The 26,628-nt window shown below is 43.2% G+C and overlaps 1 protein-coding gene and 1 long non-coding RNA gene across 5 annotated transcripts; one reads left to right on the forward strand and one right to left on the reverse strand.

The window, feature by feature from the left end:
* Positions 1-373: 373 nt before the first annotated feature.
* On the reverse strand, positions 374-2,811 carry LOC116757018. The gene is made up of 3 exons (XR_004350819.1): positions 2,453-2,811; positions 1,663-1,770; positions 374-549 (listed from the first exon to the last, which is right to left on the reverse strand). It is a non-coding gene; the product is annotated as an uncharacterized LOC116757018 (long non-coding RNA).
* A 195-nt stretch (positions 2,812-3,006) lies between these two features.
* IDH1 (isocitrate dehydrogenase (NADP(+)) 1) lies at positions 3,007-26,160 on the forward strand. 4 transcript variants are annotated; one of them, XM_032637791.1, is made up of 10 exons: positions 3,007-3,146; positions 4,163-4,228; positions 6,561-6,698; positions 10,079-10,370; positions 12,986-13,091; positions 14,375-14,552; positions 15,891-16,042; positions 18,924-19,064; positions 19,763-19,925; positions 21,563-22,499. In XM_032637791.1, exons 3-10 carry the CDS (start codon positions 6,577-6,579, stop codon positions 21,651-21,653), a joined length of 1,245 nt encoding a protein of 414 aa, XP_032493682.1. In that variant the 5' UTR covers positions 3,007-3,146; positions 4,163-4,228; positions 6,561-6,576; the 3' UTR covers positions 21,654-22,499. The 4 variants fall into 4 exon arrangements, with proteins under 4 accessions (XP_032493682.1, XP_032493681.1, XP_032493683.1 ...); XM_032637790.1 differs by lacking the exon at positions 21,563-22,499 and adding an exon at positions 24,712-26,160 and having other exon boundaries at positions 3,015-3,146; XM_032637792.1 differs by lacking the exon at positions 3,007-3,146 and adding an exon at positions 3,669-3,997 and having other exon boundaries at positions 21,563-22,024.
* The last annotated feature ends 468 nt before the right edge of the window (positions 26,161-26,628 follow it).

Consider the following 26,628-nt stretch of genomic DNA (forward strand, 5'->3'; position numbering starts at 1 on the left):
TTCCTCTTCCATTCTTCACTACTGCTATTCCGCACCAACACCATCTTGACTATCATTCTCAGCAAGAGAATCTCATCTACCTGAGTGAAATAGCCGAGGTGCTGGGTGCGATCCCTAACTACCTAACCACCCCAATCACATTTAGCTGCATTCACATCCACCCTGGCCTGACTCCTGCCCTCATTTCTGGGAGAAAAGAGCCTCTTCTGCTCAATCCTCCCAGCTCTCAATCCAGTCTCTCCTCTCTTCCCTGGGAGTGTCACCAAGTCCAAGCTCCAACTGCTGGCAGCGCGACAGGCCAATAAATCGAGAGACGAGGTGTTGGGGCAAGCGACTTTATTCAGAAACCCAGCAAACCAAGAAGATGGTGAACTCGTGCCCCCAAAGAACCATCTTGCCTGAGTTAGAATTCAGGTTTCTTTTATACTAAAAGGGGAGGGAGTGAAGTCAAACATATCCTGGTTCCAGTCAGCCTCCATAGAAGATGTGTTAATTTCTTCCTCCCTGCAGTCATCCACAGGTCCGCCTAGTCAGGATGTTTCCTGTGAGCTAAACAAAGGTATTTTAGCTTAATGCTCATTACCTGGGAGGCAGGATTCCCAGAGATGGGCCATTATGTATAATTTAAGCTTACAGGCAACATTTCTTTAGTGATTAACTCATAATAGAGTACAAAGTGTCTTTAACTCATAATAGAGTACAAAGTGTCTTCCCTATTACAGAAGTTTGTGCCGTCTCTTCAACCTCTCTTTTTCCAATGACTCCTTCCTCCTTAACCCGTGAACGTGCTCAAGTCTATGCCTTCCAGAAACAAAAACAAAGACAAGCAAAAAAATTCCCCCCTCTTGTAGTTAGCCTGGTGATGTTAATATTTCATAAACATACAATAAAGTATAAATTAGACCAAGGGATCACATGAACAGAATAGATAGCCCAGTAAAGATCGCCCACTGTACAGCAAAGTGATTTCAGTTATACAGGTGTATACATTCTTATTTATATTCTTTTCTAATCTGTTTTATCACAGGATATTGAATATAGTTCCCTGAGATATACAGTAGGACCTGGCTGTTTATCCATCCTATACATGATAGCTTGCATGTGCTAACCCGAAATTCCCAATCCCTTCCAACCCCACCCGCTCTCCCCCTTGGCAACCACAGGTCTGTTCTCTATGTCTGTGAGTCTGGAAGACTGGTGTTCTAAATGAATCCTCACATGGCATCCAGTGGAAAAGCCAAGCTAAATTCAAAAGAACCAGAACGTAAGCAGTGAGTTTTATATTCAAATTGCAAGCAGTAATTTAATTTCAGCCAAACATCGTTTGTTACATTTAATTAATGTTGACAATGGTAATATATTTTTTATAGTTTTGCTTCTAGTCATTTTGTCTATAAGTTTGTTATTTTATAGTTGTATGAGAGCTATCAGCATAAGGAGCATATATCTGTATATATTAATATAAGTCACTGCTCGGGATCTACAAAAAAACTTTTCAGTTGAAAAGTACTTCCTACATTACTGACTTAGGAAACGCTGTTTTAGATTTTTAGAAAGGTAACGCTGTTACCTTTCCTCCCACATTGGCTTAGAGCCAAATTTGTAGCCCCCCTTTCGGCACTGTTTAGGATTTGATGGAATACATTTTGTGATTAAACTCACCTTGATTCTGTACAATTTCCTGTATTTATTCTGTCTTTTCCTCACCTATATTCAATGTCCTTTGTCGTGCTATACTGTATGTATCTTGAAGGTTGCTCTAAATCCTTTCTGGAACAAGAATGAATATAAATAATTTTAGCAGTGGACAAGGGGTAATAACGTGAGCCTGATATAATATAGAGTAAATTTACAATCTCAGGTGATTTGGAGTCTCAAATTAGAGATGAAAATACAAGACCATATACCTCTATAATCAGTTCTATAGGAATAAATGGAAGTGACCGCTACTTTCAGTTAATCCATCTCAATAATCAACAAGCGCGAGGCTGCGTATGCTTTCCTTCTTCCTTTTCTCTTGGAAAAAATACCAGTGCCCTCTAGTGACCAAAATGCACCTCGCATAGTACCCTTCATAAGAGTAATAATAATAACCCGATATTAGAGATAATTTTAAAAACTAAATTTGGGGGCATTGAATCCTGGACCAAGCATGCGATTATCCTACAAATCACGATCTAAAATACTTCTCCCCCGCCTTGCATGTTTTCAAGAGTAAGGATTACACAAAAAATAATCCCCTGCAGAGGACAGAATTTTTTTTTAATCCACTGTTCTCTAAGACTTCCGATCTTTATTTGAACTTCTCTGGAACCCAGATAATAATCTCATTATCCTTATCTTCTAATGCAAATGACGACTGCGTTTATTTATAGTACTCAGTAGTAATTGAAATTATAGATACCGAAGCTCTAAAAACTTAGTCATCGGCGGTGGCGGAAATTTACTGTACCATGCCTGCTTGTGCAACTGTTCAACCCTTTGCATTCCAGCTGCGCGAAGCCCCCAAAGCGATGTCACGCTTGCCCAGGGCACTTTTCCTTCTGTCCAAGCGCGTTCCAGTCTACCACACAGCCGGGGCGCGCAGGGAAGGGGATCGGTCCGAGCCGCGCCGTCCCCGGTTTGCCTTTATTGCAGACGTGGAAACTCACTCCGCCGGGCCCTAGGTTGTTACAAAGCCCGGGGGGCCCCTTCGCGGTGGAGGATTCAGAAGACCAGCCCAGGCGTGCCCTGCTCCCCGGCCTGCAGGTGGCAATCTCGTCCTTCTGCCGTAGGGCAGTGGCGGCCTACTCCAAAGGCGCTGCAAGCCCTTCCCCACCTCGAGCGCTTGGAATTCGCCGCGGAATTCGACCTAGTCTTCCGGGACCCGCCCCTGGCCCCTGGCCCCGCCCATCTCAGCGGGTCAGCGCGCGGCGATTGGCGACGGGGCAGGGGCGGAGCTCCGGGAGGTGGACTGAGGGGGCCGGGCCTGGGTCTGGACAAAAGCCTGGAAGCGCGGCCGTTTCAGCTCTCGGTTTCTGCAGAGGCCGTGTCAGAGGCCGAAACAGCTGGAGCACAGCTGGGATTGCCAGAGTGTGCGCTTGTGGGGTTAACCGTGTGAGGGCTGTGGCGTTCCCGGGTCATCGCCAGCGTACCTTCTCCTGCAGGTAACCGCAGGCTTCGAAGGGCGTCTCCGGCCCCTGGCTTTTGTGGGGAGGCTCTGTCAAGCTGGAGTGGGAAAAAGGAAGGAAGCTCAGATCTTGGGTATGGTAGGGGCAACTTAGCGGCGAGTCGTGGTCGCAAGGAAGGGGAAAGAAATCCAGGTATTGGGCGTGGTTTTGGAAATGGGGAGGAAGAAGGTGCTGGATGCCTGGATGTGTAGAAGGCCCGCTCTTAGGCAAGGGAGGACGAAAACCGGGCGGCGGAAGGTTGCATGCCATGACAGACGGAAGGCCAAGTCTGCAACAGAAAGGAAAATCGGGGTGGGAGGATGCAGGGACGCGTGGAAGTCGAAGTCTTGCGTTTACGGGGAAGAAAACGTGCGGCCTCGGGAGCTGGAGGACTTGGGAGTGTGCATCGACCTTGGGCTGCTGGGACTGGCGGTGCGGCGAGCTGCATGCGTCCGCCTGGGGAACCTGAAGGGGGGCGGCGAGGGGCGTTCGCTAGGCCACCTGGTGGCGGTCGGGGGCGGAGTGAGGGTGGAGGAAACCACGCCGCGGCCAGCTTCTCGAGTTCTGGAGGAGGCATCCTTCGGCCTGCTCCTGGCGCCCGGGTTTTAAAGGTCCCGGCATCTGGGAGGGAAGGGGCGGACGTGGAGACCTGGAAGGAGAAACCGAGCCAGCTTCGGATGCAGCGCTCTTGCACAGTGGCCACAAGGACGCATGCAGGCCATGAGCCCGCTAGTCACAGCGTCCCCTAAGGACGTGCAAACCCCAAGACTAGCTAACGGACGACGAACCCGGGACTCCCCACGGACGCACCCTCCAGTGTGTGCAGAGATATTTACTTTATTTGAAAGGTGCCTGCGGACCTAAAACTGCCCTCTGCCCCGCCCGGGTACACTCAGCAGTGTACTTTAAACCAGACAAACCGGGTTGCCTGGCCCGTGTTGAAATCAGCTAAATTCTCCTGACAGGAGTGCCTTGTACCTTACCTTTCTCTTCCCTTTTTTGATTTGTTTTAGGAGATAAACTGCACTCAGCTGAGTCTGCAAGATTGAGAGGAGTTGGGGTGATTAGAAATTGTAAAGGTGAGAATTAGCAATTTCTCCCATTCTTTGATATGGCAATACTGCGTTTAATTGGTCTTGGAGGTCTTGGAAGTGGTCAGAGCCACTGCAAGAGTGAGTCAGGAATATTTCCAACAATAAATTGCACTTGCTTCCTTGTTTCTTTCAGTCTAGACTTCTCTGCAAGAGACTTTGGTTTTTTGGGGAGGGTTGCCCAGAAATTAATGTAGTTTATGAACTCAGCCCCCCAAAAAATGTGGCTAAAATTTTGGGAATAATGAAAATAAACAGGGTGAGCAGCTCTTTTTTCTTAAACTACTTTGTATTAGTCCAGGTTTATTTTCTAGCATTGCACATGTGTATCAGGAGATTGGAATTCAGCTGCTTTCAGAATAAATGAACTGGCTTGTTGGAAAAGGCCTTCCTTCTGAAGTCAGGGTTTGGGTGGAGACAGAAAATCTGAGGGACTAGGGTAGAAAGTGAATTCAGTGGTGTCTAATGCTCACTGCATGGAATTCAAATCTAGGAGAAATAAAATAGTGTCCTACATTGTAGTAAGCCAGGGTCTATAATAAAGCTTCACTTTTTTAGTGAAAAGATAGTAAAAATGTAATGGATAAGTAACGTGAAGAAAACATGAAATGTTTCAGTTATCCATTATGAAATATAGAAAGATTACTGCAGAAAGTGTTTGTTTCAATTGAGAAGAAAATAATTAACTAAAAAACACTGTCACTCATTATTGAAATTTCAAGTATGATGTATGACCTTTTATTAACTGTATTTGCCGTCAAAGAAAATTAGCCATCATAGCCCTTGCATAATACTATGTAGGAGTATGGCCTCAGAAATGTATCAAAACTAATATAAGTTTGCTGCCTCTTTTTGTTTTGTTTTAAATACAAGGACAGATGTGACAGTGGGATCAGCATGACTAAATCATACACTTTAAGCTGTACTTTAAATTATACTTGAAATTACAAATGGGAAGTAGCTGACTCATTCACACCAGTTTGTTCACTTTTTTATTCTAGTTGAGTTCCAGATGGTTCCCCAGTAATGGTCTAGGGAACCTCCTAAATACTAATAAGCAGGATCCCAGAGTTAGAAATTGGGAAGTGAAAATGGGCCTAGGGGTTAGGAATGTGTCCTGGCTTGTGGTGAGGAACTGAAGCTCACAGTCTACTAATCATTACGTTTTAAAATTTAAAGACCAAGTTACTTTAGCTTAACTTTTTAAGAAATACTGTTTACAGGCCTCTTATTTCATATTTTTTTTAGTCAGTTCTCCTGACTTCCAGTCCTCAGCCATAACTTAAAAGAATAAAAGCAATCTGCAGTTTTGTTGCTAGGGAGAAAAAAAGTTTCCATTAGAGCACCATGAAAGGGAACCTTTAGCAGGCTCAGGGCCTCCTCTGCCTCTCAGGAAACACGCCTTTCTTTAAGCCTCATCCAAAGGGTGTACCCCTGTCCTCTCTGGGAATCAGATTGACTTGAATCTGGCATCCCCCCACATCCCAAGAAGACACCTCTTCCTGGAACAATTCCAATCCCCTGTCCCACCCACTGGTAGCTTTGCCCACTAACCGCCAGAAGAAGAGTCCACGAGTTGGGATACCGAGGACAGGACAGGGACGTGTCCTGGACAGTAGTCCTTCTCTATACGTACAGATTTCTCTGAGAAATCACTTTGTATTCAGTGTGACATCCCCAATATCCGTTATTGTCTCTAGGAAAATATAGTTCCACCTGGAATTCTTCATCTTTCACTTTTAAAAGGACTTAAAGTTTCTTTAAAATGGGTCGCTGGAAATTGTTGAATCTCCTCAAGGATAGTTGTTTTAACCAAAACAGCCTCTTAAAAGAGGGGAAATAGTAGCACACATCATTCTGCTCCTCTTGAGGGCCCAGTAGAATGAGGAGTTGGATAGAGGTTTTCAAATAAGCATGATATTGTGGAAATAATCTCATTTTATAGGACAAACCAACAGTCAAGAATAATGATTACATTATTAAGGGCATGTGACCGGCTCAGGCTCCCCGACCTTCCAGCCGACCCTCCAGCCGGATGGCCTTGTGAAAGCTTTTTTTCTTTTAGCAAAGTAGAATGGAAAAATAATTTCCATCTTACAGGGTTGTTGTGAGTGTTGATTCAGAAACCACACAAGAAACATGTAACACAATGCTTTATACAGCAAACGTATTCGATTCTAATGGTTAATGTTATTATTAGCTTTTTATGCAGTCATGCTGTTATGAATTGTTCTTTTAGAAGTCACCAAATTGTATTTTGTTTTTACATGGTAATGAGGCAAATGATGAGCTATGTGTCTTATCATTTTTCCTCTTGAAGGTTTATTGAAGTCAAAATGTCTCAAAAAATCCAAGGCGGTTCTGTAGTAGAGATGCAAGGAGATGAAATGACACGAATCATTTGGGAGTTGATTAAAGAGAAACTTATTTTTCCCTATGTGGAATTGGACCTGCACAGGTAAATGAATCACTCTGCCAAGCAGCAAAGTCAGAAAGCATGTGTGATTTCAGGTTATAAGTCACTTTTTTACATAGATACCACCGTACCTTGTGTATAAAGCTTTTGGTGAGCTTATAAGCAAATGAATGTGTAACTGGTGTGCCCCTGGTGCAGAAAGCCAAACTCTGACAGTAGGTGTTTGCAGCAAAGTAAGGGGTTATTTGCAGGGCGCCAAGAAGGGACTGGGAGACAAGTCTCAGATCCACTCCAAATTGGTCTTTGAGTTGGGGTTGTTTTTAAAGGGGAAGAACTGAGAAGCTTGTGAAATTTCTGTGACATTTCTTAAATGTTAGTTTCAGCGGGTCAGGATGTGTGTCCTGTTTACCTTCTCTGGCCAGGTGGTTCATGGCTTGGGGGTCTGTTAGCTCATCTTGACCTGGAGAAACATTCCTTTTCATTCCTTGTCTTTTTCATTCCTTGTCTTTTACCCTTTTCGTACAATTGTAGCACAGAAAGAATTCTTGACGTTATCTAATACAACCCCGACCTTTCACAAGTTCCGTAAACCATTTGTGTCCTGGAGATTGGAGCCTTTACCCTGTATTAAAACTATTTGTGGGGCTTCCCTGGTGGCTCAGTGGTTGAGAGTCCGCCTGCCAGTGCAGGGGACACAGGTTCGTGCCCCGGTCTGGGAAGATCCCACATGCCGCGGAGCCGCTGGGCCCGTGAGACATGGCCGCTGATCCTGCGCGTCCGGAGCCTGTGCTCCACAACGGGAGAGGCCACAACAGTGAGAGGCCCGTGTACCGCAAAAAAAAAAAAAAAAAAAAAAAGTATTTGGGGACAGACATGAAAATCTCTATGGAATTCTTTCATTTTTCTTCCCCCTATGTTTTTCATACATTTGCTCATGCTCTTTGTACATTTGGACTAGGTAGAGACAGAATTTTCACAGGGGTAGAGAGGCTGAAGACTGGCAGGGTAATATGTTGAACAACACATTTCAGCCAAACTATTGGCAACTGTAAGCGTGTTTGCCTTAACCCAGAATTATTCCTCAGACTGTCCTGAGGACCTGTTATTTGCTTGGGTGTAGACATTTAATTCACATGTTGTCATTAAATGCCCTTTTTAATTATTCTAAGCCTAAGGTGTGGATAATATCTATATTGCAGCCATGAGAGGGAGGGAGCAAATATCTGCAGAGGTCCACCAAACACACAGGAAATGACACTATAAAAACATCATCCAGGGACTTCCCTGGTGGTGCAGTGGTTAGGAATCCACCTGCCAATGCAGGGGACACAGGTTCAATCCCTGGTCTGCGAAGAACCCACACGCCGCGGAGCAAATAAGCCAGTGTGCCACAACTACTGAAGCCTGCGTGCCTAGAGCCCATGCTCGCAACAAGAGAAGCCACTGCAATGAGAAGCCCCCGCACTGCAACTAAGCGGAACTAGAGAAAGCCCAGCCACGAAGACTCAATGCAGCCCTAATTAATTAATTAATTAAAGTTAAAAAAAAAAAAATCATCCAAGTGGTTAAAGAAGCATTTTACAAACACTTTACATGATAATAGGTGAATTTGCAGAGCTCTTCCCAGTATAGTAGCTGCAAAGGTGCTTTTGAGCTGCTTTAGTATAGAGGCATAAGGAGGTTTAAAGGACAGTCATTATGCCTAGAAGGCAAAGAGTCACTGGCTAAAGACTAAAGAATTTTTGGAGACTTAAACAAGTGTAAGTTGTTCCAAAATTGCTATTATTATTACATGATTGGCTCTTTTTGAGGGGAGTGGAGTGACTCATTTGTTTTATTTTCTGTTGGCTAGACAGTAATCGAGGCCATTTATTCATTCTTTTCGCTTAGAAATGTTAAGAAGAGAAGCAAAAAATCCACTAATTTGCTGGCAGGTTCTTCTGATGAAAAATGTTTCCTATGAACATAAATACTGCTGACCACATTGCTTGTTTCAGTTAGGAGTAGACATTTAGAGATATTGAGCAGTCCCTAAACCATAAGATAAGAAAGTCAGTGGCTTTGTAAGTGTCCATGAAAAAAAAATTAACCAATAATCGATCTAAGAAAGAAATGGAAAATTTTATTCATGCCAACTTGAGGATTATAACCCAGGAGACAGTCTTTCAGGAAGCTCTGAGGACTGGTCTGCCCGCTAGAGGTGAAAGAGCAGTTAAGGAAGTTTTTGAGTAAAGGGTTGTATTGACCCAAATGATGTATTGACAGTTTACACACAATCCACATCTGTGCGTACAAAGCAAGTAGTGGGTCATCATGACCCCTTACAAGACTAAGAAGGAAGGATATCTCCTAAGGAGGCCTGGTTAATGCAAATGCACGATACACCCTCAAGGGGAGGGAGGAAGCCAAAACAGTCAAGGCAGTTTGGAATTATTATTTGGAGATACATTGTAAGATTGGATTCCCTTTTGCATTTCCGTCACAAGTTGGGATATCTAAGGAAAGGAAAATACAGGAACTGAAGCGAGAAATCTAGAGGCTTAATGGTTAAGCAAGTTTTGAAGGGTGAAAAAATTTGGAAAACTTTTAAAGCCTTGGCGAACAAAATAAACTGTTCATTACTGTTTTGTTTTTCCTGCTTTTGGCAAACTATTACATACTTTAAATAAAGCTTTACAGTCTTTTTCTATACTTCATGGACAACCAGCATTCTTTCCTACTCTGAATAACCTGCAGTCTGGGTGTTGGTGTGTATTAAGCTATAATTCACTGGGGTCTATAAAACTACTGCTGGATTCCATTACTCATTCTATAAACTGCAGGCTTGTTTCCAGAAGAAAGATTTGCCCAAGATTTAGGGAAAGCTTCTTCATATGACTGTCATTAATGAAGGGGTCATTAGCTTTTTTTGGCAGTGTCCGTCTCATCTGTAACTCCAACACTTCAGTGCCAAAATACTAGAAACCCTCTGACCCCTTTATTTTTAGAGCACAATATTTACTAAGGGAAAATTAATGTTTGGGCTTGCATTCTTATGTTAATCGTGCGGAAGGCAGTCTGCAGAAAGGTTGCTGGTGTGCTATTATTATTGCCTCTATGGTGAAGAGCAGGCAGCAGGGCAGAGCGCAGTGGTTTCCATTTAGTTTCCTTCTAGACAGCTTCCCACACACAGGGAGGCATGCGTGGCCTAGCAGTCCAGCCTTTCTTGGTGCTTTTTTTTTAGTTGGCAGCCATCTTCTGTGTCTAGGATACACTAATGCTAAAACTTGGCAGATTTGGGTACATATGGAGTCTTCACTTTCTGCAGGGCAGGCCCTGCATGCCATCACCATGCACAGAGTGGTGCATGGGGATAGAATAGGAGTACCCTCAATCTCCTGTCGGTTTGCCTGGAAAGTTACGCTTACAATTTTTCCTCCCAGCTATGATTTAGGCATAGAGAATCGCGATGCCACCAATGACCAGGTCACCAAGGACGCTGCAGAAGCTATAAAGAAATACAACGTTGGTGTCAAGTGTGCCACCATCACCCCCGATGAGAAGAGGGTAGAGGAGTTCAAGTTGAAACAAATGTGGAAATCACCAAATGGCACCATCCGAAATATTCTGGGTGGCACTGTGTTCAGAGAAGCTATTATCTGCAAAAATATCCCCCGGCTTGTGAGTGGATGGGTAAAACCCATCATCATAGGTCGTCATGCTTATGGCGATCAAGTAAGTGGTGTTGGCATAACTTGATTTTCCATATTCTTTTTTTTTTTTTACATCTTTATTGGAGTATAATTGCTTTACAATGGTGTGTTAGTTTCTGCTTTATAACAAAGTGAATCAGTTATACGTATACATATGTTCCCATATCTCTTCCCTCTTGCGTCTCCCTCCCACGCTCCCTATCCCACCCCTCCAGGCGGTCACAAAGCATTAATCATTAGAGAAATGAAATCAAAACTACAATGAGATATCATCTCACACCAGTCAGAATGGCCATCATCAAAAAATCCATATTATTTTTTCACGGGCTTTGACTGCCCAGCAGTTCTGATTTATATGTGCTTTATTCTTATCTTTATTTTATCTTATCTACTCCGATTAAGTGAGGTACAGAATTGAGAAATGAATGTATGTATACATTTAGATAAAAGTAAATACAGATAAACTTACAGATGGGTACCTGTCTCAACACAAATGATATTTTTCAGGCATGTTTTTTTCTTCCTTATCTTTTTATTAGATTAAACCATATGATGTAGACATTTTTATTTAGATAATTTCCTGTGGTTCGGCCAAATCAGTGGTTCAGCCAAACCCTGTGGCTGTACAGTAAGGTCCCTTTACAGGTTTTTTGGTGTTTGTTTTATTTTGCTTCGCGTTTTAAAAAAATTTTGTTTGTTTTAATTCCAGTGCCTGAGTCCCACCCTATACCAGCTAAATCTGAATTCCATGGCATTTTAAAGCTCCCCAGGTGATTCTAATGTGCAGACAGAGTTGAGAACTACCAAAGATTATATTAAACATGATCGTTTCATGCATAAAAGGAAAAACTGACTCAGTAGTTGAAAAGTCTCTTTAAAACATTTCCTTCCTGCTTGGGAAAAAAAAAGTACAGTTTCTGTACTTCTATACAAGTAGGCTTGTTGCCAAATTAAACAAAAATTGCCAGCTAAACAAAATAAAAGTTCTGTGTTGAAACTGAAGTTTTAGACTTTCATAGAAAGCAGCTTATGTCTTAAAAGAGCCTTAAAAACAAGTCTCCCTGATGCTGACACCCAGAGGCTTTGATGTAGCCGTCCTTAAAAATAGTATGGGTAGAGCAGACCACTCTCCATTCCTGGGGGCAGGGTCACCAGGTCATCCTTGAGGGGTAGTTCACTTTGTTCTACCGTGTGGCTCAGACTATCCCTTCATCCTGGCCAGTCCCTTCACAGATAGCTCTCAGAGGCCCAGGAGAGGGGATGTAGATGGGAGTGCTACAAGCTCACTAATCCTGGGAACACCACTCTTAAGTTCTTACGAGTTCAATGATGTCCTTTTCCTTTTTTTTTTTTTTTTAATTATTATTTTGGCATCAATCACCTGGAAGAATGGTCATTCTATTTATTAAAGTCTAGATTGAAAACTCCAAACCTCTAGAAAGCATCTATTGTACTTTGGTGCCTCAGTTTCTGCCTTTTGAGAAATGGGAATCAATTACCACCCATAGTGAAGGACTTTATATGTCAGAAATATTCTGCATAGAGTATTTAATCTGTATCATTATCTGACAGCTTTTCTACCAGCTGTTATTAGTATTATTCTACACAAAACAGACAAATAGATTTGGCTGGCATCGGCTGGTACCTGACCCTGAAAGGATTCTAATCTAAGCCATTGAAGAAGATACAAGGCAGCAAAGATTGACATAAGCCTAGTGTGGGCTGGGCACATTTTCCATACCAAAGGTAGCAGTCCTCCACAGGCCCTTTCCTAAGGGTCGTCAGCCTGTTGCAGCTGCTTTCAGAATGATTGCTTCATGTGGACAGGTCCTGGGCTGGGCATTAGTAGCAGTGATTACCATGAAGAGACCGAGTCCTAAAGGTCCAAGGACCAGATCCCGAGTCTTTTGACCCTAGATGCATTATTTCCACTACAGCACAGTTCCTCCCTTGTAAGATTGATGGAAGAATCAAATGAGGTAATATGGGATACAAGTTAATCACTTAAAGTATGTCATACAGTGAGAACCAGGCATTAGCATTCTCATCATTATGTTCAGTGCTACAGCTAGTATATTATCTCCCTATAGGAAGACTTCCTTGACCTCCAGGTTATAGTCATTCCTCTTCCTCTGTCTTCCAATAGCTTTTTTTTGTGTGTGTGTGTGGTACATGGGCCTCTCACTGTTGTGGCCTCTCCCATTGCGGAGCACAGGCTCCGGACACGCAGGCTCAGCGGCCATGGCTCACGGGCCCAGCCGCTCCGCGGCATGTGGGATCTTCCCAGACCGGGGCACGAACCCGCGTCCCCTGCATCGGCAGGCGGACTCTCAACCACTGCGCCACCAGGGAAGCCCTCCAATAGCATTTTTTATCTGTGCCCCCTTTTGACATTTGAAAGCTCTAATGTTACTTCTTTTTTTGTCTTTGTTAGGTCTTAAGCTTCATAAGGGGAAATACTTTGTTATTCTCTCTCATATCCATATCTGTACTCAGAAAACTGCCCCATGCATGGTAGGCCCCTGATAAATATTGATTTCTAATGTGTACTACCACTAACTAGCTAGGACAGTTTGGGGTTTTTTTTGGGGTTTTTTTGTTTTTGTTTTTTTAATATACCTTTTTTCCCCCATACAGTACAGAGCAACTGATTTTGTTGTCCCGGGGCCTGGAAAAGTAGAGATATCCTACACGCCAAGCGATGGATCCCCCAAAACGACATTCCTGGTACATAACTTCACAGGTATGTGTAAGTCCACCATGAGCTACATCTTTCATTTTTTTAGCAGATCGTTTAGACAGCGTTATTACTGTTTTTTTTTAAAGTTCTGTGAAAATTGTGTGGCTGCCTAAAAATACAACCTGAATCTACAACGTTTCCATAGGACTCAAAATCAATGCCATGGCTTCCTGTGGCATTGCTAAAGGCATAAAAAGAACTAGCCACTTAATTGGAAATGCATATAGATAATTGGAAATGCAAGTAGATAATTATGCATCTCTCTTAAAACGTGGAGGGAAGGTTGACAGGAGTCTGTTGTGCACAAATTAATAGCCCCAAATCACCTGTCATGTAATCCTGCCCTTTGGCTCTGGTAGGGTTTGTATTTGAAAATGGCTGCATTATTTATTTGCTGAAGTTTTCTTCTCGTCCTTCTGAGTATTTGTTCTGTGAACGTGGAAAGTTTGGTTTTCTTGCCTCTTCTTCCCCCCCCACCCCGTCCTGCTGCTTCTAAGGTCCATTATGGCAAATGCCTCCCAAAAGCTGTTGAAAGAACAGAGGACCCTCTTTCTCCACTGTTAAGGTTGTTAAAAGCACTCACACAAACAAAACCTCAAAACTTACCTAGCTGTTGTTTTCCTTGACTCCTCTAAATCATATCATTTTAATGGACTCTAGTTCTGCCAGTTTCAGCAGCTCTAACATCCTCAGCCCCAGCTGGCCCTGGGCAGTGGCACAGATTCAAGTTCTAGCTTTCAGTAATAACAAAGTTCAAACAATAAGAGCTGTGAAACACCAGTGATTACATGGAGTGTAATTATTTCTACCAATGACAGAATGAACTTTCAGTATCTGCCAGGAAATTACAAGAATTTTCATCCAGTATTTGAAATGCAAAGTTTTCTCAGTAGCTAAGGATTGAGTTCACACTTAGAGTTTAAAAAACATGCTTGAAATTTTTAAAGTGTGAAAAGAGACTTTAAAAATTATTCAACTCTTGAGTATATTTCTGGTTCGTTTCAGTAGCTTTTGGTATTTCAAGAACCTTAGGATCCTGAAGACCATGTTTTTCTCTTTGTTGCCCTTTCATGTTGCCCTTTCAGAACAAGTTAGAATGTCCTTACCTAGAACTGACTTTCCTCTGATTATGTGTCTCAGGAGCTCATGGAATATTGAAGTTTGAAGCCTGGACTCAGACATGAGAGCTGGGAATTGAGTGTTTTGGGGGTGGTGGGTGTATATAGACTTGTTACAACTATACCCTGTTTACCTTTCTTTTTTCCCTTATTGTTGTCCCCCCACAGAGGGTGGTGGTGTTGCCATGGGGATGTACAATCAAGATAAGGCAATCAAAGATTTTGCACACAGTTCCTTCCTGATGGCTCTGTCTAAGAATTGGCCTTTGTATCTGAGCACCAAAAACACTATTCTAAAGAAATATGATGGACGTTTTAAAGACATCTTTCAGGAGATATATGACAAGTAACTACAGTTCTTTTTCTTTTTTGTCACATAAGCTGGCATTTATAATATAGAATTTGTATGCTTATCCCTTTGATTGTGGGACAAATTGAGTGAAAACCATCACTATCCCATTCAGATAAGGACAAAACTGAGATTTAACAGGAGTGAAACGAAACTCTTGAATTGCTTTTAGAAGAGAAGTGTGTTCTCAGATAAAGTCCCGACGTTTATTTTCTTCAGGGCCAGAGTTATTTAATGTGTGAGTAAAGGTACCCTGTTAGTGATAGAAAGTTCTGATTTTTCATGGGTGTGAGTTTGAGTTTGGGCCCATTTCCATTGTTTCTGAAGCCCACTGTTAAGATTTAAAACTGCTTTTGGGGGCTTCCTTGGTGGCGCAGTGGTTGAGAGTCCGCCTGCCGATGCAGGGGACACGGGTTTGTGCCCCGGTCCGGGAAGATCCCACATGCCGCGGAGCGGCTGGGCCCGTGAGCCATGGCCGCTGAGCCTGCGCGTCCGGAGCCTGTGCTCCGCAACAGGAGAGGCCACAACAGTGAGAGGCCCACGTACAGCAAATAAATAAATAAATAAATAAGTAAAACTCTGCTTTTGGGAATTCCCTGGTGGTCCAGTGGTTAGGACTCCACGCTTTTACTGCTGAGGGCATGGGTTCAATCCCTAGTCCAGGGAATTAAGATCCCATAAGCCGCGGGCCCAAAAGTTTAAATTAATTAATTGATTGATTTTATTAAAAATAAATAAATAAAACTCTGCTTTAGTGGAGTCATTTAAACTTAAGTCTACATTTATAACAACCTTGAGTTCAACAATACCTGAGCACTTGTTGACTTTTAAGATGGCGTCCCTCCCGTTTAGATACAAGCATTCAGGCCACGGCTAGGATTTTAGGTATCTTTCCTGAGACATTTTAATTCCTCCTTCTACTACCTATCTATATCAAACCTAGAAGCTGTCCTAGTTTCCTGAATGATATTGAGCAGTAAAGTAGTCTTTTTCTCCCCAATTACATTCTTAAAGTAAGCTGAATCTCATGAATCTCATTAGTGGTGTATTGAAAACTGTAAAAGTAGTACTTGGAACACTCCACCGCCTTGTTTAATTCTCACATCTCTGCAGAGTGGATGAAATCACCCTTACAGAAGGGGAAATTGTGGTTTCACAACTAGAAAATGAGTGGGCAGAGATTTGAGCCCATGTCTGTCTGGTTCTCAAATTTGTGTTGCTTCAACTAAAATGTGCTGCTTCCAACCCCACCCCGACTCCTTTGGAGAGGCACATGGTAACCCAACAAAACCAGTTTTCTTTGTCTGTTGTTCTCTTTTCTTTCTTGTTTCTTAGGCAGTACAAATCTCAGTTTGAAGCTCAGAATATCTGGTATGAGCACAGGCTCATCGATGACATGGTGGCCCAAGCTATGAAATCAGAAGGAGGCTTCATCTGGGCCTGTAAAAACTATGATGGGGATGTGCAGTCGGACTCCGTGGCCCAAGGTAAGGAGCTGGAGAACCAAGTGGAGGTGGGCTTGGCCTGCAGCAGACAGGTCATGCCCTGCTAGCTCTCTGGTACAGGAAGGGGGATTCTGTAGCCCTTTGCTGCTAAAAGTCATGAAATGTTAACGACGCAAGGCGTCCAGGTCCATCTTCTTAGCTGACAGATGAGGAGATTAAGCTCAGACTGGGTAGGCGACTTCTGGCAGGGACGCACAGGAATTAACTCGTGGGTTGAGACTCCCGGCTTCAGCCTCAGAGGCTGACATAGCTTATGTCTCAGCCCTTTCCCCGCTTGAAGCTTCCCTGCCTCCAATGGTAGCCCAGCGGCCCGATCTGAAAACCACCCCCCACCCTTATCTGCCTTCTGATGAGAACCTGAAAAGCTAGGGGACTCGGGCAAGGAGGGCCCAGGGTTGTCTCCTAAGCGAGGGGCCTCCCTCCAAGAGCCCATTCATCTGGAGACAGTTACAGATCGTGCCCCTTTTGCCAGCCTTGACGGCTCTTCTGTCACCCTGTAAGACACATGTGTTTACTGCTTAGCTTGAAACACACAGAATTGAGCAAAGCAGCCCCGGGCTCTTCACAGAAATTCCAGGAACCAGGAGCTTCATGCCAGAGATAAGGACCAAATGAGCAAAAATGCTCCCTTCCCTGATTTCCTCGGCACCAAGTTGCCCTCCAACTTCAGTTACTCAGGGTAGCTGTGTAAACTGAATTTCCCCCGATGAATGTTTGTGGTAGCTTTAATTATGTTTGCTTTTCCCCAGGAAGTACTACTTTTTCTTTCTCTTATGAAAAGTTAATCATCTATCAGTTTGAAAATCAGTAAATCTGCCTGGTTAAAGATAACTTTTATGTCAGATAAATGAGTTACCCAGTTCTCCTTCTTTACCCTCCTTCTGTTTCTCTTACGTCCTCACAATCGTTTATATTGAATGCAGCAGAGGAAGGAGTGTTGCTTTGTGGTGATTCTGTGGTGCGTAAAAAAGCTTCCTGGTAATCAGAGTTCTTAGAAAGGGACACAAATCATTCCATCATTTCTAAATGTCCTCATGGCAATAAGAAGAGGGTAAAAAAAAAAAGAAGAGGGTATCTGGAGGGATATCTCCAATGTAATTGTCAAGTTATGGAGGTTCAAAGGATTTCAAAATAGGAATGTGGAATTGCAGTGTCCAGCAGTGCACCGATAAGATACCTGGAACCAAGGCTCTGTGTTTGAGCAGCACCTGTAGATAAAGGTGACCTCAACGTAGCTAAACAGATTAAAAGGCAGCCGAGCTGTTCTTTTTTTTTTTTTGGCGGTACGCGGGCCTCTCACTGTTGTTGCTGAGCACAGGCTCAGCAGCCACGGCTCATGGGCCCAGCCGCTCCACGGCATGTGGGATCCTCCCAGACCGGGGCACGAACCCGTGTCCCCTGCATCGACAGGCGGACTCTCAACCATTGCGCCACCAGGGAAGCCCCCAGCCGAGCTATTCTTACGTTCATTCTTCTCTAGAGGCATGAACTACTTTAGACTCACACCAAACATTTTATTTCTGTCCTCAGTTTTGACAGTGGTACCAACTAGTGTCTCCTAATATAAATAGATAGACACATTCACTGTGGATATGGCCCTAAACGTCTCCAATCAATGAATATTTGAGACTCTACTAAAGCCTCATACCAACACAGTGATAGGAAAGGAGCTGCTAATTCAGCACAGAAATGATGAGTTTAAAAAGGGTTTATTTACTAACTCTCAAACAAACAAAGTAGCAGCCTATTATAAATTTGCATTATTAACTCCACAGGTGTTATTGGGAGGTAGCAAAAATGGAGAAAAGTGTTCTTGGAATTCGAGTGTAAAAAAAGAAAAAAGAAGAAAAGAAGAAAAATCAATTGTATGGACTTAAAAGTTGTAATGTGGTTCTCTGAATAGGAAACCACAGAATAGAGTCGTTCTGGGGAGGCTGTGAAAGAGAGCAGGGGCGAGTGGGAGGTGCTTGGACCCATCCCATTCTGTGTTTTTTGTTGTTGCTTTTTTAAAATTTATTTAATTTATTTATTTTTGGCTGCGTTGGGTCTTTGTTGCTGCGTGCAGGCTTTCTTTAGCTGTGGCAAGCGGGGGCTACTCTTCGTTGCGGTGCGCAGGCTTCTCATTGCGGTGGCTTCTCTTGTTGCGGAGCACGGGCTGTAGGTGCGCAGGCTTCAGGAGTTGTGGCTCACGGGCTCTGGAGCGCAGGCTCAGTAGTTGTGGCACATGGGCTTAGTTGCTCTATAGCATGTGGAATCTTCCCAGACCAGGGCTTGAACCCGTGTCCCCTGCATTGGCAGGCGGATTCTTAACCACTGTGCCACCAGGGAAGCCATTCTGTTTTTAATCAGCTTTCTCTTCCCAGTCCCACATGAGCCTGTGAGCAGCTTGATGGCAGGAGACAACTCATTAATCTTTATTTTCCTGGAACAGCAGAGTATCTGCACGTAAGCATGACAGTAATATATTGAGCTCTTACTCTGTGGCGGGTACTAGTCTAAGGAATTGTATTCTTTTCATATATATTCACGAACATATGCATATTCATCTCGTTCTCACAACAACCCTATGAAATTTTACAGGTAAGAAAACTGAGCCACAGTAGTTAGGGAGTCACGGAACTAGGGTGGAATGCAGGCAGTCAGACCATGAGTTCTTCATCATGGAGCAGGTGCCTCTGAGGTAGATAAGTGAAGTAAAAGCACAGCCTTTTCTGAAAGGTAGAAGAATTATTGGTGACTCCATGTGCTCATGTTTATTTTGCTCACTGAGACCTGTCAAGACGAAGTCATTTTCTCTCATTTCTGGGAGACCCAGTGCTCTTCATGTAGTTGAATCCCATACTTCATGTTCTGCCACTCATAGGTTATGGCTCTCTTGGCATGATGACCAGTGTGCTGGTTTGTCCAGATGGCAAGACAGTAGAAGCAGAGGCTGCCCACGGGACTGTAACACGTCACTACCGAATGTACCAGAAAGGACAGGAGACATCCACCAATCCCATTGGTAAGATATTGTTTGCTGCTACATTGATTTCCAACCAGAGTAGAAATCTCCAAAGGGGCTCAGATGTGTTCCTTTGGCTGCCCAGTGCCTTGTGTATAAAATCATCACCAAACAGCTGATTTGCTCTACTCATAAGAACTGTTTTAATATGTTTCTTAAAATACACACAATATATGCTTTTCCAGTTTGTGGGAGAATATTCATTACAGAGAAGAATGTTATCAACAAGCATTTTCCTTTTCCTCTGCTGCAGTGAAATGTCACATGTAGCTAAGAATCTAAAGCCACATTGTTAAATCCTTTTAACTAGGTTTTAGGGATAGCACTTTAAAACAGATTATAGCCTGGAAAGAGGAGAAGAAACCAATATAGACAAGAGGTAGAAGAGATTGTGACCTTTTCCAAATTCATAAATGCCTTAAGCGTCATGTATTCCTACCCTTAATATGTGCTTTCTTAAAGGTCTAACAAAATCCAAAACATTTCCTCTACAAAAGTGCAGGTTTTTTGAAAAGTTTCAATTTGGTAAAATGTTTCCAACTTTCCTAAAACTTACAGCTCATGCAGATAGCAGCCAATGAAGTCAGTTACCTAAACAAACAAACAAAAAACTGTTCTATTTTGGGGAACTGAGGCACTTGGGAATATTTCTAACCAGTGTGATTGAAGTGTGCTTTTTTTTTCTCCCTCTCTTTTAGCTTCCATTTTTGCCTGGACCAGAGGCTTAGCCCACAGAGCTAAACTTGATAACAATAAAGACCTCAGCTTCTTTGCAAAGGTTTTGGAAGAAGTCTGTATTGAGACCATTGAGGCTGGCTTCATGACCAAGGACTTGGCTGCTTGTATTAAAGGTTTACCCAAGTAAGTATAAGATGCCCTAAGCTCTGTGGTCAAATTACCATTTATCCTCACTGGACTCAAAATATCAAGTGCTTTTTGGAGTTGCATGAATTAGTATTTGTCATCTGGTTCAGGAATCAGCAGACATCTGTAAATTGTCAGATAATAAACATTTCAGGCTTTGTGGAACATATGGCAATTATTAAACTTTGCCTCCATGGCAGGAAAGCAGTCAGTGGTGACACAAAAGCTAATGGGTGTGGCAGTGTTCCAATCAAACCCTGTGTACAGAACTGGGCTGCAGCCCAGACTGGGTTCATGGGCCAAGCTGTAGTTTGCTCACCCCTGATCTAGTTACAGTCAAGTGGGTGGCAAGGTTCTGCTTAATTTAACAAGAAAATTATAGGCATTTAGAAACAAAGGGACCCCCAAGACTATTTTATTCTACCTCTTTATTTTCTTCAGTTTACAGTAAGAAAAGTAAGCAGTGCAGGTATAAGATGTCTGGTTTATCATAGTCCCTTCCTTAAGTATCTAACCAGCAGTCAGATACTTGAGGGCCCATGTATTGCCCAGGACTTTTTTGAGAACATGGTAGCCCGTATCCCAGCTGGATCAGCTGCTGCTCAGGGATTCCTCCCTCAATCAAAGTTGGCTACTATGACTCACATCAAGAAACAATACTAAAATTTAACACAAATCCCATGTCCCATCCATGTGTCCTCAGAGATCTCTGTTAGGGTCAGTATACCTCAGTAATGGGGATACACTCCATCACTACATCTTTCTTATCTTAAATTTCCAGCAAGAATACAGTGTTTGAAATGTTCCTATGGGTGTGTTACTTCCAAGCCAATTTGAATAGGCACCTATTAGCAGGATTAGATAGCCAGTCCATTGTCTTTTGCTTTTTAAGTAAGACAAAGGTAGAAATAAGAGCACTAAAGCTATTCTTTTTAATGTGAAAAGAAGTGATGAAATTGTCTTTATTTTCAGGTTATAAATTATATATCTATAAAATTCAAACAATAAAACAAAAAAAGGCTAAGGTAGCTGGATACTAGATAAATAAGCAACAACAAAGTAGCTTTTCCTTACACCACCGAAAAACAAAAATGGAAATGGAAGAACCATCACATTCACAGTGGTAGCAAAACTATTTTTTTTGAAATATTTGAAATATTCTATTTATGATAGCATCAAAAAGAATAAAATACTTAGGAATAAATTTTTTACTAAAGGTTTTTTTTTGAGGACATGTGACATTTTGTGGGGATATGAGTAAAAGCATGACTGTACCTGGATACGTTCTATTATTTTTAAGAATGAGGAATAAGAAGTGGGATGATTTCAGTGTCCCAGGCATTAGTCTGAATGAAGCTCTGGGGCAGTTTCACCCTCAAAGCTACATGGCCAGGAACCTCCTGTGAGTGTGTGTGTGGCCCAGCCTCTGCTCAGACTGCCTGTAACCTGGGTTAGCCCCTTGAACCTTGAACGCAGTCATCGGCCATAAACTTATAGCTTGTTCACATTAATCAGTTTTCTTCTAGAAATAAATAGAATGTTACTTTAAGTAGCATGTCTAGGACTTTTCCTCTACCTGCCACCAGATCAAAGACAAACTAAATTTCCTTCTTTTCTTTTTCCTCTGCTATTAGTGTACAGCGTTCTGACTACTTGAATACATTTGAGTTCATGGATAAACTCGGAGAAAACTTGAAGACAAAACTAGCTCAGGCCAAACTTTAAGGTCATCCCCCGTCTTTGGAGGATATGTGTTTTTGGTAACTAGGTCCACTGGTTTACAGTTTTCTCTATAACACTCAAGAGTAATGGCAAATCAATTCTGTAATTTGTTTAGAAGCCAGAGTTTATCTTTTCTATAAGTTTACAGCCTTTTTCTTATCCATACAGTTATGCCACCTTTGTGAATGTGGCAGGGGACTTTTTAAAAATTTTATTTTACTTTCTACTAGTAGCCTAGGAATTACTTTTAGTGTCCATTTGTACTCACTGTCGCTTTTCTTCATGTTCTGATATAAATGACCAAAATGAAGAGTGCTTGAAAGGGTAAACTATAGCCACAGTACTATTCCCTAAAATTGTATCAAGCAGAAATTCATTCCCTTTCCCACTTTTCATGGCCTGTGGCTCTGGGTGGTTTTGATTTAACAGATGTCCCATTATGTGAGGTAGAAGCTGTACGTTAAACTCGTGTATGATTTGGAATGAAAAGCATGGCTGTAACTAAAAGGTGTTGAAGACACAGTCATCCTTGTAAAGAGCCCTAGCTGAATGTTTCAAAAATACTACATATTTCTGAGCTCACTGAAGAATCCAGAATAAATACTAACTAGGGGTTTGTCCTCTGTATTTGTCTCCTCCTCCTTGCCTTGTGAGGCCTAAGTATTATGCTACCCTGAGCAGCATATTTCATCCACGTGCAATACTACAAGCTGCACCTTTCTTGGACTTCTGCTGACCTGTTTTATTTCCTTTATATAAATGTGATTTTTCAGAAGTTGATTGTAAACACTATTCTAGTCCTGTTCTTAATCGAAACTATCAATTTTAATTAAAATTAAGTGCTGATGACTAGTGTTCTGAGTTTTTATTTATCAAGTATACTTCAGTTGCCAGGCTAGGTCTTAGCCATAGGAATTTGATTTTAAAAAGTCTCTGTCGGGGCTTCCCTGGTGGCGCAGTGGTTGAGAGTCCGCCTGCCGGTGCAGGGGACACGGGTTCGTGCCCCGGTCCGGGAAGATCCCACATGCCGCGGAGCGGCTGGGCCCATGAGCCATGGCCGCTGAGCCTGCGCATCTGGAGCCTGTGCTCCACAACAGGAGAGGCCACAACAGTGAGAGGCCCGCGTACCGCAAAAAAAATAAAATAAACTATCGATTTTAATTAAAATTAAATGCTGATGATTTTTTTTTTTTTTTTTTTTTTTTTTTATGCGTTACGCGGGCCTCTCACGGTTGTGGCCTCTCCCGTTGCGGAGGACAGGCTCCGGACGCGCAGGCTCAGCGGCCATGGCTCATGGGCCCAGCCGCTCCGCGGCATGTGGGATCTTCCCAGACCGGGGCACGAACCCGTGTCCCCTGCATCGGCAGGCGGACTCTCAACCACTGCGCCACCAGGGAAGCCCCCTGAGTTTTTATTTATCAAGTATACTTCAGTTGCCAGGCTAGGTCCTAGCCATAGGAATTTGATTTTAAAAAGTCTCTGTCGGGCTTCCCTGGTGGCGCAGTGGTTGAGAGTCCGCCTGCCGATGCAGGGGACACGGGTTCGTGCCCTGGTCCGGGAGGATCCCACATGCCGTGGAGCGGCTGGGCCCGTGAGCCATGGCCGCTGGGCCTGCGCGTCCAGAGCCTGTGCTCCACAGCGGGAGGGGCCGCAGCGGTGAGAGGCCCGCGTACCGCAAAAAAAATAAAATAAACTATCGATTTTAATTAAAATTAAATGCTGATGACTAGTGTTCTGAGTTTTTATTTATCAAGTATACTTCAGTTGCCAGGCTAGGTCCTAGCCATAGGAATTTGATTTTAAAAAGTCTCTGTCGGGCTTCCCTGGTGGCGCAGTGGTTGAGAGTCCGCCTGCCGATGCAGGGGACACGGGTTCGTGCCCTGGTCCGGGAGGATCCCACATGCCGTGGAGCGGCTGGGCCCGTGAGCCATGGCCGCTGGGCCTGCGCGTCCAGAGCCTGTGCTCCACAGCGGGAGGGGCCGCAGCGGTGAGAGGCCCGCGTACCGCAAAAAAAATAAAATAAACTATCGATTTTAATTAAAATTAAATGCTGATGACTAGTGTTCTGAGTTTTTATTTATCAAGTATACTTCAGTTGCCAGGCTAGGTCCTAGCCATAGGAATTTGATTTTAAAAAGTCTCTGTCGGGCTTCCCTGGTGGCGCAGTGGTTGAGAGTCCGCCTGCTGATGCAGGGGACACGGGTTCGTGCCCCGGTCGGAGTGGCTGGGCCTGTGAGCCATGGCCGCTGAGCCTGCGCGTCCAGAGCCTGTGCTCCGCAACGAGAGAGGCCACAACAGTAAGAGGCCCGCGTACCGCAAAAAATAAATAAATAAAATAAAGCCTTCATTAAAAAAAATTTTTTTTAAATAAAGAGGAGGATGATGATGAATTGCGAGTAATCCCTAACAGGTGCAATTTAAGGTGTATTACTTACTTTATGCCCCTTGTATTATTTACTTGAATTACTTGTATTATTTATGCTCCTTGTGTTATTTACTTTATGCCCCATCGGCAATTTTCATTTATAGAAACTTTCTCTGAGGTTCACTATCCAACCTGTTGTTTTCAATTTCCTTCCTTTCTTCCACTTCGGAACCCACAGGCTTTATCAAATACTTAAGCTAGGGTTGGTGTCACTGTCATTCTTTTAAGAACTCCCAGTGGTGAGGTCAGGAGAGTGTCAGGGCCAGCTGTGGTACTTTGTAAAACAGGTCATTTGTAAAGCAGGAGTTCTTGATTCTCTAGCTATTGAGATATTTGTCCTAGTTTTCAGGCAACTCTATGATATCTTCCCCAACATCTCCTGGATAAAATGCACATTTGCATTCAAAGCCACCTTGTATGTGAAAACCTTAATGATAAAGGCCATTAATCACAGATACATCAGGAGAGATGCTATCACAACATTGTTACAACTGCAGCAAGGAAATATAGCTCAGGTTTTATATATATATATATATATATATATATATATATATATATATATATATATATTTTTTTTTTTTTTTTTTTTTTTTCCGTTACGCCGGCCTCTCACTGTTGTGGCCTCTCCCGTTGCAGAGCACAGGCTCCGGACGCGCAGGCTCAGCGGCCATGGCTCACGGGCCCAGCTGCTTCGCGGCATGTGGGATCTTCCCGGACCGAGGCACGAACCCGCGTCCCCTGCATTGGCAGGTGGACTCTCAACCAGTGCGCCACAAGGGAAGCCCTCAGGTTATATTTTAACGGTGTTTTGTGATAACTCAGATAAAGAGTTCAAATTGATGATGCAGAAACTGTTCCGTCATCTGTGTGGGTGTGGGTGTGGGTGTGGGTGTGTCCCCAGCACCCCTACCCTCCTCCCCCTGTCCCACACATCAAGGTTTTTTCCTCTCTCATTTTTTTCTTTCTGTGTAGCGATTAAGTATTACAGACAAGGTTGACTGGGCTGAGTTAGTCATAGTGAATCCAGATTTCAGGGCAACCTCCAAAAACACCCATACAGATCACAGGCAAGGACTAAAACCTAAGGGTTAATGATTCGGCATTTTCCAAAGTCTGAAGTTCTAAGTATTTATCCAGATGCTGCCCAAGGGCTTCTATTGCTGCAGTGCATCCCTGCTCTGCCAGGCAGCTGTAGTCAGCACTTTTGGGTGAAATGGCCCCTCCTTGGTTTCCGACCAGGCACTAACTCTGGAGGGAAATTCAGACTCCTTGGGGGTGACCTCAGGACACCATGCTCCTCCGAATCAATTCTGCCTCCCCTCTGTCAATTCTTCCTTCCAAAGGTTGTCTGCTGTCCTGACCTGTAGGTGCAATAACTATCTGGTCAGGAGGTAGGAGTAGGGTGGGAATTATAGGATAATTTTTTGTTTAATGGTGCACAGTGAAAAGAGGGCTTTGATTTAGCACACTCTGTGCTCAAATTGGGGAAAGGGAGGAGGCCTTTTTTAATGCTGTGTATTACAAAGTGGGCTTCCAACTAGCTGAAATGTTGTTCAAGCAACAGACATTTTCCATAAAAGAATGTTCTTCGTCCCAAGGAGCAGATTAGTACCCACAAATACTTTTAACCCATATAGAACAAATAATTTACTCCCTCTGGGGTTGAGGTAGAGGGGGGTAACTTAATAGAACCATCATTTATTTTTAGAATGTACACTTACCCCACAGGCAAACCACAGGGTAGAGGTCATACAAGGATGTGCTCAAGATAGAAGCCACTCCATTGCCAAGTTCTTGTGGCTTGCTCTCAATCTCTGGGGATAAGAGGGTACAAGTCATTTAGTGTCATTCTGGAATTGACCCAGAGGTAAATGGGCTATTTAATGTCTTGCTTGTCCTTTTGTTATAATTTGGATACACAGTAATAATAACTGGAGCTAACATTTATGAACCTCATTAAGCACTGCCCTAGATTCTTTACTCAATTACTTGTTTCATGCTTGCAGTAAACTGTCGTGCAGTCACTATTACTTTTTCATAAGTAAATAAAAAACCTGGGGCACAGAGGTGCCCAGGTCACATTGATGGTATTCTGGTCATCTTTTGTCGCCTAATGAATTATCTCAAACCCTAGTGGCTTGAAGCAATAATATTACTTTACTGTTACCTCGCTAGAGGTTGACTAGGCTCAGCTGGGCAGTTCTTATTTAGAGATTCTCACCTGGGGTCTCACACGTGGTTGCAGTCAGATGGCAGCTGTGGCTGTTTCCCCACTCATGTGTCTATTGACTGGGACCCCAGATGGGGCTGTCATGCAGAACCCCACAATAACCTCTCCATGTGGCCTGGACATACCTATAGCATCGCAGCTGAGCTCCAAAAACAAGCATCCCGAAAGGACCGATGAAACCTGTACGGCCTAAAAAAACAAACAAAAAAAACCTTTTTATATTGAGTTAATTATAGACTAACAGGAAGTTGCAAATATAGTAATAGAGTCCCGTGAACCCATCACTCAGCTTCCCCCAGTAGTGATCTTCTGTAACTGTAGGC

This window comes from Phocoena sinus, chromosome 7 (genome assembly GCF_008692025.1).
Source record: "Phocoena sinus isolate mPhoSin1 chromosome 7, mPhoSin1.pri, whole genome shotgun sequence".
Classification (NCBI taxonomy): domain Eukaryota; kingdom Metazoa; phylum Chordata; class Mammalia; order Artiodactyla; family Phocoenidae; genus Phocoena; species Phocoena sinus.